The 12,982-nt window shown below is 50.9% G+C and overlaps 2 protein-coding genes across 7 annotated transcripts in view; both read left to right on the top strand.

The window, feature by feature from the left end:
* LOC113952237 (sodium- and chloride-dependent GABA transporter 2-like) overlaps positions 1–3,797 on the top strand; it is a 31,481-nt gene extending 27,684 nt beyond the window's left edge. The window contains 4 exon segments of the mRNA XM_027654080.1: positions 709–811; positions 1,450–1,550; positions 1,951–2,121; positions 3,289–3,797. Of these exon segments, the coding sequence (XP_027509881.1) occupies positions 709–811; positions 1,450–1,550; positions 1,951–2,121; positions 3,289–3,408 (495 nt within the window). The 3' untranslated portion in view covers positions 3,409–3,797.
* A 7,205-nt stretch (positions 3,798–11,002) lies between these two features.
* The window catches only part of SLC6A12 (solute carrier family 6 member 12), a 41,417-nt gene continuing 39,437 nt past the window's right edge, over positions 11,003–12,982 (top strand). Inside the window, exons 1-2 of one of the 6 annotated variants that reach the window (XM_027659871.1) lie at positions 11,003–11,068; positions 11,200–11,269. In XM_027659871.1, the coding sequence (XP_027515672.1) occupies positions 11,051–11,068; positions 11,200–11,269 (88 nt within the window). In that variant the 5' untranslated portion in view covers positions 11,003–11,050. The other 5 variants (XM_027659843.1, XM_027659817.1, XM_027659825.1 and 2 more) reach the window with 5 other exon arrangements.

Raw genomic sequence — 12,982 nt, forward strand, 5'->3', positions numbered from 1 at the left:
GTAAGGAAACTCAGTGGACCTGAGTGTGCCCCTTATCTACTATACTGATATCCTCTGTATTACTCTTGTGATTAATTGCCTTGGAGTTAAACTGTTCTGGTTTAAAACCTCTAACTGTGCCTACCAGTATGCGTGTGTGTATTGATGCTGCCCTGATGCTCTTTGCATTTTCTGTTTTCATTTGGGCATAATTTTAAAAAGGCTACTTCTGATGTTGCACCTGTAGCATTGTTGCGTGGGCTTACCCACCTGCCTGTTTTGTAGGCAACCTCGCAGACCTGGGCAGTGAAACAGCCAGGCTGCACACACAGTTACTTCCCTCTGCAAATTAGGAGTCTGAAGTAAATCAGATGGATTGTGTATCTTAAGGGGATTTCCATCCTCACTTCCAGCTACAAGAGCTGCTTTGGTTTTGTTTTCTCCTAAAATATCCCCCCAGTCACTGGCAGTCTGTTGCCCTGCCCTACCCTGAAATGAAGGGTTGCAGAGACTCCTGAGAGCAGGGTGGCTGCATGTCCCCATCAGGCCTCAAGCACAAGGGACATGCCCTTTGCAGTTGGCTAAAACCCTGCCCCAGAGAGAGGAAGATGCCTCCACCTCTGGGGAAGATGCTGAGTTTGTTTCCTGCTCTGGTTCTTGCTCTTTGCCTGATTTCTCTTCCCTCTCTCCCTCCCCATCTCACCTTGCTGCCCACTTGGCCCTTCCCAGGGTGGGATGTATGTCTTCCAGCTCTTTGATTACTATGCTGCCAGTGGCATGTGTCTGCTCTTTGTGGCCATCTTCGAGACTCTCTGCATCGCCTGGGTCTATGGTGAGTATGAACCAGAGGGGAATCCCCAGCTCTGGTTTCTCAGGCTCTCGCCTGGTTCATCTCAAACTGTTGGTCTGCAGCTTGCTCAACTCGGTAATTGCTTTGCAGTGCAAGGCAGACATCTAAACCCTTGCTTTGGTGCCCCTGGACTCAGCCTGAGGGGGCTTTCTCACAGGAACACCCTGGGGCATCTGCTCAGCAGACATCCCCTGTGTGTTCCTATGTGCTCCTGCTTTTGAGGCCTTCCTTCGTTGGAGACTTGCAACTGCCTGAAAAATCTTTTCCCAGCCTGTATATGGAGAGACCATCAAACACTTTTGAGAGCTCTCTCTTAGCCTTGATGCTCACAAGGGACAGGTGAAACCTGGGTTTAGGTCCTAGCCTTGGAGATGATGAGAGGCTGGCCCTGCTGACCCACTGGACTGTTCTGGGGAGAGAGGAAGTTAGTCCAGGACAAAGCCTGAACCTCGCCACACTCCTGACGAGCTCCCCGAGAGGACTGTTTGCAATGCTGAGGCTACTGCCTCATCTTCTGGGGAGCACCCCAACAGTGGTGCAGCTGGGCCCTGCTCTTGCAGACCCCATTGCCCTACCTCCCTGGTAGCAGTGAGGTGTCCCATCCTTCCCCTCTTCCGCAGGTGCTGAGCGTTTCTATGACAACATCGAGGATATGATCGGCTACCGGCCGTGGCCCATCATCAAATACTGCTGGCTTTTCATCACCCCAGCTGTCTGCATGGTGAGGAGCTGTGGGGAGGAAGATGGGCAGAGCAGGGTGACTCTGAGAAACAGACACCTGCATACATGGAGAGGGATGTGCACACGTGTAGGGGGTTATGCAGCCTGTACTGTGGGAGCCTCTTGTTCTATATGCTTGGAGCTTTGGGGGGCAGGTGAGGTGCTGAATAAGGGGGAGTGCGGCCTGAATCAGCTGTGATAGAGGTGTTTCCTGGCAGGATGCGCTTCTTGATTCTATGCCTGGTACTGCCTGTGGGGGCTGTCCCAGCAAAGCTTGTCTGTTGCTGTCCTGGGTTTATTACCACAACACTGTGCAGGTGTGTACTCACCAGGAAGAGCTCTCTTGGCTCATGGTGTTGATTTCCTTTCTCTTTTTCTCTTTTACTCTTTCACCTCGCCAGGCAACCTTCTTGTTTTCTTTGATCAAATACACCCCGCTGACTTACAACAAGAAGTACGTGTACCCATGGTGGGGTGACACCCTGGGCTGGCTGCTGGCCCTCTCCTCCATGGTGTGCATCCCTCTCTGGATCATCTACAAACTCTCCACCATCAAAGGCTCCCTCAGAGAGGTGAGGTTGGTGCTCTGGGACCAGGGCATGGGCTGTGCTTCTGTGTTGAAGTCCAGCCTTGCAGGGGGATCATTTGTGTGTTGCTGGTTAATTAGCAGGGAGCCCAGAATAAATCTCTTGAATGAGTCCATTGCTATAAGAGACTTGGGTTTTTAAGTTCTGTGTGGCTGGAGGGCTGCTCCAAGCTGGCTGTTATCTCTTCATGTCCTTTTTTTATTGCTTCTGTCTCTTTGCAAGTACTAATCGTAAAAAGGTCATTAGATGGAGAGGACAAAGATGATCTCCATGTTGCCCTTAACTGAGGCTTGAGGACTTGCTCTGAGAAAGCTCCAGATGCCCTGAGCATTGTGGTCATCTGAGTTCACCAGTCTGTGGCTGAGGCCATAGGGACAGAGTGGAGGGGATCACTGGAGATTTGGAGTTCCCATCACAGTCTCAGTGCCCTGGATCTGCCCTGCTTCCAGAGCTGCTGGGATCCATTGCTGGCTGCACTAGATCTCATTGAGAGGGCAGGGATCTGGAAAGTCAGACCTTGCTCCAGATGGGCATCCCATCCCTGCCATGGCTCATGGTTTCAGGGAGAGATTTCACAAACAGTCCTGAACTCCCAGGATCCCACTCATTCTCTGCACCCTGCCAGTGTTCAAGAATGTGTTGTGACAGCAATGGGCCCCTGACCCCTGTGTCCATCACAGACAGGGAGGAGTGGACACAGGTGCAGGGGCTTGGCAAGGGCCATGCAGTGTAATGTGGTATGAGAGTAGCCCCTTATGCACTTGCTGTCCCAGTTAAAGCCAAACTTGTGTGCACAGGCTCACCCTTTGCAGCCTGTGCTGATGGAGGGGTTGACCTGGATGTACTTAGTCACCAGCCTTTCTTTGGACTGCTTTGTAGCTCTGACCTGGAGCAAATGGAGGACAGAGCTGTCCTACCATGTCTCAGATGTCTCACGTGCTCAGTGATTGTCTTGGGACAAGTGGTTGGAAGATGAGTTTACCCCCTCAGTTTCTGAAGTGCTGACTGTCCTTGTTTTGGACATCTTGAGCATATAGGGATCAGACCTGCAGCCCTGCCTGGCTGGCTGAATGAAACCCAAGACTGGAAGGGGAGGACCCACATGACCTTTTGTCCTTGCAGCTGTGTTTAGTGCTTGTCTTTGCCTTCCAGAGGTTCTGCCAACTCACCTGCCCACTTGAGGACTTGCCTACCAGGCCGGGCATGGGACAGCCCCTTCCCACCACCAGATCTGGCCTTCTGACGCTGACAGAGCTCGAATCTAATTGCTAGGACTGGTGTGGCTCTCCCTCCCTTCCCCCAGGATGGTTTCTATACAGCATTTACCACCTGTTGGATAACACAAAGATTCTTCACTTGCTGAGAAGAGAGGGATTTCTGGGCTGAGCTCCCCTGTCTGGAAGATTTGAAGGGCTGAGGAAGAGTCTGCCATGGAGATGGTCTGTGTGGAATTAGCAATGCACCTTAATTCTCTCCCTGGAGAGGGCTTTGAAGGGGCAGATCAAGCACCAGTGTTCCTGAGCATCACCAGGCTTCTGGTGGGCAGAAAGGAAGGACTGATCCTGGAATGGAGAGTGTCAAAGAGCCTCATAGTTATGGCTCCAGTGTGGACTTCGGGAGCTTCTCCATTCATTCCATTAAACCCATGTTTTTCCCCACTAGATCCACTCTGTCTCAGTTTTGTCTCACCAGCATCCCTTGCCCATGGCATGTTAGGTGAGATGTGTGTCAACGGAGCTGTGCTGGGCTTTCAGGTCTGGATCTCTGTTGCACTGGCACAGTGGAATGGGAGGGTGGCCAGAGGAGAGGAAGCTTGGTAAGCCCTTGTATGTGGCAGCCCTGGGGTACCCTAGGTGAAGAGAAGAGTGCAATGCCATCTTCTGATGGAGCTCTTGCCAGCTCCCAGACAAAAGTGTCATCCATGTGATGAGTCACTGGGCTACTCCCAGGGTCTGAGAAAAGCATGGATTGGTGTTTTCTTCTTGCAAGTGAGGGATCATGGGAAGTTTTCCCTCGTCTCTTCAGGTCTGTGTCTTTTTTATGCTGACTTGCCTTCCAGGTGCTCTAGGGCCAGTCATTTCGGTTTTCCTGTGTGTGGAAGAAGAGCTGAGCGGTGGAAACGCAATCTGCGTGTTATGTCAACAAACAGGGCCCCTCGTTTCCAGGCTGTTTGGGTAAAAAAACATAAAAATCAAAGAGCTTGTGTTTTAAGTGCTGTAGCCCCAGCATCCGAGGAGGGCAGCCAGAGGACATGTAACCCTGGGAAGCTGGATGGCTCCCAGGAAACCCTGAGGAAGCTGGAGCCTGGACAGAGCTGAGCCAGCAGCCGGCAGCGCTCAGCTTCCCGAAGCACAGACGGACACGGGTGGGCACCACGCTGCAGCCAAGGCTTCTGGTGACGCGGGCAGAGGAAGACGCGAATTAAAGCGAATTAAAGCAAATTAGAGCAATCCATGCCATTAGCCACAAGGTGGCCCCAGGACCTCACCTACCGCCGCCGCTCGGGATGGGGTCCTTGGCTGGGTGACGATGGGACCCCTGGGTCACGATGACTCGGCCATCCCCCTTTCTCCCCTTCCCGGTCGCCTGTCGAGGTTTTCTCTGCAGAATCTGCCTCCCACAGGGAACGGTGACCCCAGCTGTGACTGTGTACTGGTTTAGACTTCTAGGCAATAGCAAATTCTTGGGCTTGGTTTTCCCAGGCTTGGTTTTCTCCAGTTTTTTAGTGTTCTTGGAGCCTGGTAACCTGAGATGGGAGACAGGTCCGTGATGGAAAGGAGTCATGGACTTTCGCTCCTAGAGGCTGTGAAACTCTGAGGAGCACCAAGTACAGAGGGGATTACTGCTGGGAGGGTTTGTGGTGGTGTAGATTTAACCTCCAGGAGGGAGAGCCCACTGATCTATTTTCCTCTGGGGCTTCATTGGCTCTCTTCTAGAGTGGCTTTAGAAACCTCAGATCATTTCCAGCCTGTTTTCTCTTTTCCCAGCCTATATTCCACAGGGGGTATGAGGTGGGCAGGTTCCTTTGCAAGGCTGCATGTGCAACCATGGGATATGGTACTGGGTCTCAGAAATTACTTTTAGAAATGAGAGAACAGAGTTCAATACAGAAGTTTTTTCCTATTTTTTTTTTTTATGAATCATATTAGAAGCTCCAGCAACAGATATTTTTATTCATGTAATTTTAACCTTAAACACAATTATACTTTCATTTTCCAGTAATATCTATAAGAGGCTTGGCCCACTGGGAAGAAATTTTTACCATAATAGAAAACAGTAACCGTGCACAGCTGTCTCCAAAATATGGCTGATGTAGAAAGTCTGCTTGGCTGTATGTAGGCAAATTTGAGTTTGCTGAAAGCCTTGTGACTTGCTTTGTTTCAATATAGCCTGGTGTCCAGTGAGCTGGGCATGCAGTTTATTGATCTGGTTATGTATGAGCCAGGAAACCTCCCAAGCCTATGTTCCTACATGACCCAGTTGCTGTAAAGCTTTGGATGAGCTAGACAGGTCAGATAAGCAAGAGGATCAAAGGTTTTGATGAACACTCTTAAATAAATATCTTGTTTCTGATAGGAATTTAAGACAAAGTATTAGAACCTGAATCAAGTATATTCTGTATTGCTCACTGATAAGGTTGATGAACTAAATCTGAAAGTAATATATTTGAAACTTCCAGACATGAAATCTGTCAGAGCACTTTTTAAGACCCCATAGTTAGAGGGAACTTTGGTAAAATTTGGAATATGGTGATTGTTCATGATTTGGATTGTGGTGAAAGGGATTTTCATTGAACTCAAAATCAGCCCAGTATTCCTGTATTCCTTGCACTCTATGGAATTTACACCTACTCGTACCTTCTCTACCTGGAGAGATGCTGTTGTCCTTTTAGCCAGGAGGTGTGTGGTCATTGGAAATTTCCCACCTTCAGAATCCAAAACCTGCAACTTAGGCTGAGAATTCAACCTGTTATTTTCTGGATAATGGGCATGAGATCAAAGACCCTTTTTTTTTTTTTTTTTTTTTTTTTTTTTTTAAAGATGAGAAGTTCACCAAAAAATAAAACTATCCCTGAGATTCTACCCCTGGTTGCTAGTGCTTGGAAAGGATGACCTTTTCATCCATCTGTCTATGAAAACCAGGCTCTGCTTGTCTCATACTGTGATGGTTGCATCAGTGGTGCCCAGGGAAGTCTCAGCCCTCCTTACCTAGGGATGGAGATGTCCAAATAGGGCAGGGGAGAGACTCAGGGATGGACCTGTGGACCTGGGGAGCAGGATGAGTCTCACGGCGAGCATCCTGACTCCTGGGGTACCCAGTATGTTTTAAGAGATGCCTTGAGAGGTCCTGCTCCTTTTGCCATTAGTGATATATACAAGACAGTTTTCCGTGGCTGTTGAAAAATTAAGTATTGTGAGTTGCTGTTTGGTGACAAGAAAGGTGGATGTGTTGGGAAAAGACAGGCCATGGTGCATAAATGGAGAGAACAGAGTAAGATTAACATGCTAACACGTGAGATACATAACCCTGTGAAGCAGAGATCCCCAAATAATCTGTTAAGTGTGTCCTACAGGCGGGTGCAAATAAGCATATCCCATGGAGCAGGGTGTTTGGCTGAGCCCTTGTCTCCTAACGTGGTTAGCAGCCTGCAGGATGGGGATCTGCGTGGTGCAGATAAGGGAAGCATGTGTATGGGAGCACAAAGACAGGAAGCTGTTATTTCTAAGAAGTTACCAGTGGTTTGCTCACCCCCTTCTCCATCTGACCTGCCCAGAGGTGCATCATTTTGGGCAGCCACATATGCTTCTCTGTGCCTGCAGACTGACCTTGTCCTTCCCATCCTTGTGCCCTGTACATTGGAGGTGTTTGCTGTCACAACACACGTCCCACAGCACCAGGCTCAGCCGCCCTGAGGAAGCAGGGAGGTAAAGCAGGAGCAAACAGACACATACCCATGTGTCCTCTGCCTGCCTTTGTACTGTGATCCTCCTTGGTCTCTGATCAATAATGAGCACTGCTGTGAGACTCAGAAAAGCTGTTAGACTACAGATGTTCCCCTAGCATTGCTAGTCCTCCCTCCTGACCACCTTTATTGCCAGCACTGGGCTCCTAAGCCATTTGCCCTTGCCTCATCCTCTCCCCCACTGGGAATGCTGTGAAACAGGGAATGTCTCACCCTGCCTGTACTTCCAAAGATGAAGGCTCCTGGCAGCCTCCTCTTCCCTGGGAGCCTGGTGAGGGAGCGGTGCTGTGGCTGCTGGAGCTCGTCATGGTTCTGTGGGGTCTCGTTAACACTTGTTACTTTGGTCATGTTAACTAGTGATTAGTTTTGGTGGAACTGTTGTCAGAAGTCACAGTAGAAGTTAGCTGGGAACATAAAAAATAAATTATATGTATGCCTAGGAGGAAATCCTCTGCAGACAGTGCTCAGTTGGCTAGGCAAGCTCTTGGCCAAAGAGGCAGCGGCGTTGTGCCCAAGGGGGAAGCATTTCTCCCATTTTGTTAGCAAAGGTGTTAAAAGGTGGGATTGGTCTGGACCAGTGAGGTCAGTGGTGGCTTCTCCTGCAGGTGGCACAGCCAGTTGGGCAGCCAGGGCTGCAGGGTTTGCTGTCTCCAGCACAAATCCCAGTGACTGCCTCTGCAGCTTCTGCTGTTTGTAAAGCAGGAGCACATTTTGGATTCACCCACAGGGTGTCATGCTGACAGACCTCTCCCAAAAGCTGGACTGGGAGGGGGGGACGGAATGGACTCGATTTGGCTTGAATCCTTGCACCTCACTGGCTCAGGGATGAGGGAAGCATCGTGGGGCCCAGGACTTGCTGCTGCCAGGGAGTGTGGCCCTGGCGTGGGCTGGTGTTGGCAGCCTGTCGCTCTGGGCTGGCTCTTCTGCAGGCATGTCAGAGCTGGCTGGAAGGGAGGAAAGGGTGGGGAGACCCAGATAATGGGAAAAACCAACACGTACTATGAGAAAAGAGAAGGTGAAAAGGGAGGCAAGGGTGCACTGCCAGCTGGCAGGGGGTGAGCAGGGTGGGGAGGAGGAGACCTTTGAGGAGGTACAGGGCAGATCTGAAGTTGTGGTTACCCATCCCTCAGAGCAAAGGCTGGTGTAGCAGGCTGAGTCCTGGTCTCCAGCCGCCCTGGGCCTGGCAGGTTGAGGATTATCAGGTCACTTCAAGGATAGTTCTCCTCTTATGATGGGAGGGGATGGAAACCCATGCAACTGGTTCTGAGTGAGCTGGCAGCTGAAGATGGAGTGAGTACCTCTGTGTGGTGGGACAGCTGTGCTTTCCCATTCCTCCTGTGCACCCTGGGGCACAGCAATGGGGTTTCCTCTTGTCTTGGTTTTCCTGCTTGCAAAATCAGATAGTGCCCTCCCTTCCTTTGCAAAGCACCTCAGGGTGCTATGGAGATCTGTGTGCTGCTGATGTCTGAGCTGCACACAGCAGGGCAGGTCCCATGTCTGAGAGGGGTTCATGCTGCCTGGGGAAGGGGGTGCTTTGAACATTTCTAGGATTTATTGCAAGCAGCACTTTTCTTTAGGGGATGGAGTGTTTAAGAGCAACCTCACCCACACTCAGAGAGGAGGAGCTCTGCAGTCAGGTTGTCATGCCCCTTAGCAGCTCTGTCCTACCTACAGCCCAGGGTGCCTGCTCAGGGCTTACTCTGCCAGCGAAGGTGGCAATTATTGGTCAGGGAGTGCATCACCCCTTACCTTGCCCTCTCCTGAGCACAGTCTCTCCCCCCTGAGCTGGTCAGAAGGTGGTTTCTGGTTTTCAGTCTGGGCCATCACTCTAGTGCAATCCCTCACATGGAAGCTGCCATGCTGAGATAAATGTGCCCCATGCCTGTAGCAGGATTTAAAAACACCATGAATTATTGCCTGATGGGAAACACTGAAGCCCGAGTGTGACTTCTGGTACCTTCTGGGCTGGAAAACAGAAATAGCAGCCTTTTTTTCCTCCTGGAGAATGACTTTCACACATTGCTGGATAAAGTTTTCATTTAGGTTGACTTTCTTCTTGTTTTACCTGAATGTCACAGGTCATTTCCCATCCACAGCTTTGCACAAAACCCGCGCTGTTCCTGTGAAACACTTCAGTGTGGAGAAATCAAGTTTTTAGGTCAGCTCTGCTTACCTAGGCTTATCTCAATCCCCTTTTCATATCTGGATAACCTCTACTGCACCTTTTCCTCAGCTGCGCTGGGTCATGCCAGTCCTCCATGACAGGACAGACGGTGGCACTGTCCTTCGTGGGCAGGGACAGAGGCAATGCAGCGGCTGTGTTGTGTAGACAGCACATGGTGTTCACCTTGCAGTCTTTCAGGACTTCAGAGACAGCCCCTAAAAGGCAGAAGATGGAGCCTGTACCCTCTGATGTTGATGCCAGGTTGTGCAAAGGAAGAATCAGCTTGTATTTCTTTGGGTGTGGGACCAATCCACTCAACTAGCCCATAGGGAAGGTGAAAGCCAGGGCTTTCAAAATGGCATGCTTGGAAAGTTTAATCCCAGAAACAGTGTACTACACTTTGTCCTTGGCTGCCTGTGAAGAAGCATCACCTGCTCCAGCTGTCACCCCAGCCCTCACAGCTCCATTGCCCAGCTGGTACCTCTGGGAGAGGGCTGGGCTGGCTCAGAGCTCCACCACTCTGGGGATGTCCCCCAGATCTCACCCCGAGCTGCTCTGCCCCTCTTTGCATTGCTCAGAAGTGTGGGCTCAGACCACCTGCCTCCAGTGTCAGCTGAGGTGGTACATTACACCCCAAAGTAGATGGAGATGTTTTTCCTTACTGCCTCCAGTGCTGGCCTCAGTGGTTTATCCCAAGGATCCCACCAGGCACAGGGTTGATTCCCCTTACGCATGTCTCCAGCATTATCTGTCCCCAACCTAATCCAGCATGCTCCAGTGCAATCTGAGTCACTGGCTTCTGGCACCTGTGGAGGATTTTTTTGAGACAGCATTACAAATGACCTCTATAAGCATGTGCAGGCACGTAAACCTACTGCTTCCCCACTCTGTGGTGGTGAGGGCTCATGTCAGCTCCTGGTTTCCCACTGAGGGGGCTGAAGGATGCTTATATGGTGAGCCCTGACACAGCTGAGCCACTGGAGCATGTGCTGGATGTTCCCCACCTCCCATCCCACATGCTGCTCTGGTTAGGCCACATGGGTACATGAAAAGGTCAATAGTAATTTGGAAGGCACATTAACAGGCAAACCAGAAGACAAAACAGTAATAGCATTAAACCTAACATTAAAAAAAAAATCTCACCTGAAGTATCTTGAGAAAAATGGTGTAACTGGAATGCCTGCTGCTGGTGTTGGCCATGAGAAGCCCTGGAAAAGCGTATCAGGGCTAGGCACAGAGGCACTGCGCACTCCTAAGGAGCACCCAGATACTATAAAGATTCCAGCAGTACCTCTCCTTGCTGACAGAGCTCTGTCCCACGAGCTCTACTGGCACTCAGCCTAGGGGACAGGCATGGAGGGAGGGGTCTGCGTGACCCCAGGACAAACGTCCCCCTCTTCACACACCCTCTGCCTTTTGTTCACCCATCTGATAGTGTTGGTGAGTCTTGAGCTTGGCCACAGAAGAAGGTCTAGTGTAGTGCTCCCTCGAGATGGAGACAATTCTGACTTTGAGGGATGTCACTATCCCACTAAAATGCTGGAGCTCCAGTGCAGTGGGACCATGTGGCAGCCAGCCTGGGCCACGCTGCAGGGTCTGATGTCCAGATGACCTGACTGCTGCTGTTGATATTTGCAAACATTGGTCCTTTACCCTGCCTGCCTCTGGCTGATGTTATTTTGCTTTCCTGTCAGGGCCACAGTTCAAGGTCTGGAGGGGTGCACATTGTGCATGTTGTAAGAGAGTAGGGGAGAAAGTTCTTCTGCTCTGGTGCACCTCCCTGCCTGATGTCCCACCACCCACACGTGAGCTGAGTGATAATTTGGTGGGGGGAGCTGGTGGAAGGGGAGGGACAGGAGGAGGAGAGAGGGTAGTCTCTGCCTAAACTCTTCCTGTATCTCTTTGGCACTTGGTGGATTCCCTGCCTGGATTCCAGTGGGACGGGAAAGGACAGGACAAGATAGAACAGGAGGGGCTTGCCTGGGGGAGACCTTCGCAGGATTCAGGTGAGTTGGGTGTTTGCTTGTTGAGCAGATCTGGCTGGATGTGTGTGTCACACTGGGAGTGCCAGTGCCTCCAGTCCTCCCTGCTGCATGCCAGTGCTCTGGAGAGTGGTCCAGCAAATCTGCAATGGGAAAATCTTCCCAGTGTTAAACAAAGGAAGAGAGAAATGGAAAATAAGGAGCGAATAATCAGTTTGGATCAACCCAGGGAAGAGGTTTCTCTTTTAGTGATTTCTATAGAAAAGGACAGGCAGAGATGCTGCTGGGGCCTGCTGGGAAGCTGAGAGCAAAGAGATGCCTGAAGGATGGATAATTGGTACTGAAGGTTGTGGCAGCAGAGAGAGAGAGAGAGAGAAAAGTACTCAGCAGAAAGATTGAGAAGAGAGATGAGAGCAAGCCAGATAAGGACAGGGATGAAGGGCAGATGACTAAGTGACAATAGGTACAGGAGCAAAGGTGCTAGGAGTGAAGTAGGCTGTAGGCATTTCAGCTACTGCAAATATGAGTCAGTGACTCCCTCTCTTCCTATGCTGCCCTGCAGAGGTGCTGGCCCTAAAGCATTTACTTGGGGGCTGCAGCTCTAAAAGATGTGTCTGGTAATGTGCTCCTTGCTCTTCTTTCCACCAAGGCTTCATCAAATTTGCCTCTGAGTAGGGGTGAGGCAGGGAGACAGCGTAGTTTCTGCATGTGCTAAACTCTGGGGATCTTGGGCATTTTTGTGAACAAACCCAAGCGGAACATGTGAGGGTTTCATAACACCTGATCTGTGTCTTCTTAAATCAACAGTGCTTTTAAAGTAATCACTGTTAGTCAAGGCTTTCACCCAATACCATTGGAAATGCCATTGCCCTAGTTTTTCCTCTTTGGCAGCTGCTGATATGAGAGGCTGAACCTTGGACCTGACCTCTGAAGCTCTTCAACAGCCCAATTTTGCTGGATGCATGGGTGCAGATGTGGCCCTCGCAGAGGGCAGGCTAGAATGTCCTGTGCCATATCTCTGCTTGATGATGCTCCTGGGCAGGGCTATAGGAAAGTTTTGGTGCCCCAGGACAGAAAGCAGACACCTTGCCTCTCAGAGGGTGCAGGTGGGTTGCAGTGTGGTGTTACAGCAGGCACTGCTGGAAGGCACTTATGGCACGACTGGAGTCATAGTCTCCATGCACCTCTGCCTGCACTGATTTCACCTGGTGTGACTTGTCCTGAGCACTGACTGGAGATGGCTGACCCTGCCCAGAGTCCGCCAGGTAGATCCCCAGCCTGCACCTGAGCAGGACACAGGGTGCTGGGCTCCCCATGCAGGGCTGAGCAGTGTGGGGATGATCATGGTGGGGAGCTCCTGCAGCTCTATGATCTCCTCCTCCTGCTCTGCTGCTCTGTGATGTCTGCACACACATCTGGGCTGAGACACTGGGGTCTGCCACATCAGCTGTTGGCTCCCCTTGTCCTTCATGGGAGAGGCATAAAGCAACGTGTTGTGCCTTAACCTTGACTGCCTTTTGGAAGAGTTTTGCTTGAGTGCGCTTCCCTCATGCTCCCCCTTTCTCATCACTGACAGCAAGTGCCCCCAGGCTGTGTTTTTGGGAGGTCTGGCAGGGTGTGCCCGCCTGGGGGAGTTTAGATACAACTGCCTACAGCAGTTGCCAAATTCCCTGTGCTGCTCTCCCACCGCTAAACAATTGGCTGCAGTGCTGGCTCCTCTGCTCTCTTGCTCCAGTG

This window comes from Corapipo altera, unplaced genomic scaffold (assembly GCF_003945725.1).
Source record: "Corapipo altera isolate COAL_440 unplaced genomic scaffold, ASM394572v1 1, whole genome shotgun sequence".
In the NCBI taxonomy this organism is placed as follows: Eukaryota; Metazoa; Chordata; class Aves; order Passeriformes; family Pipridae; genus Corapipo; species Corapipo altera.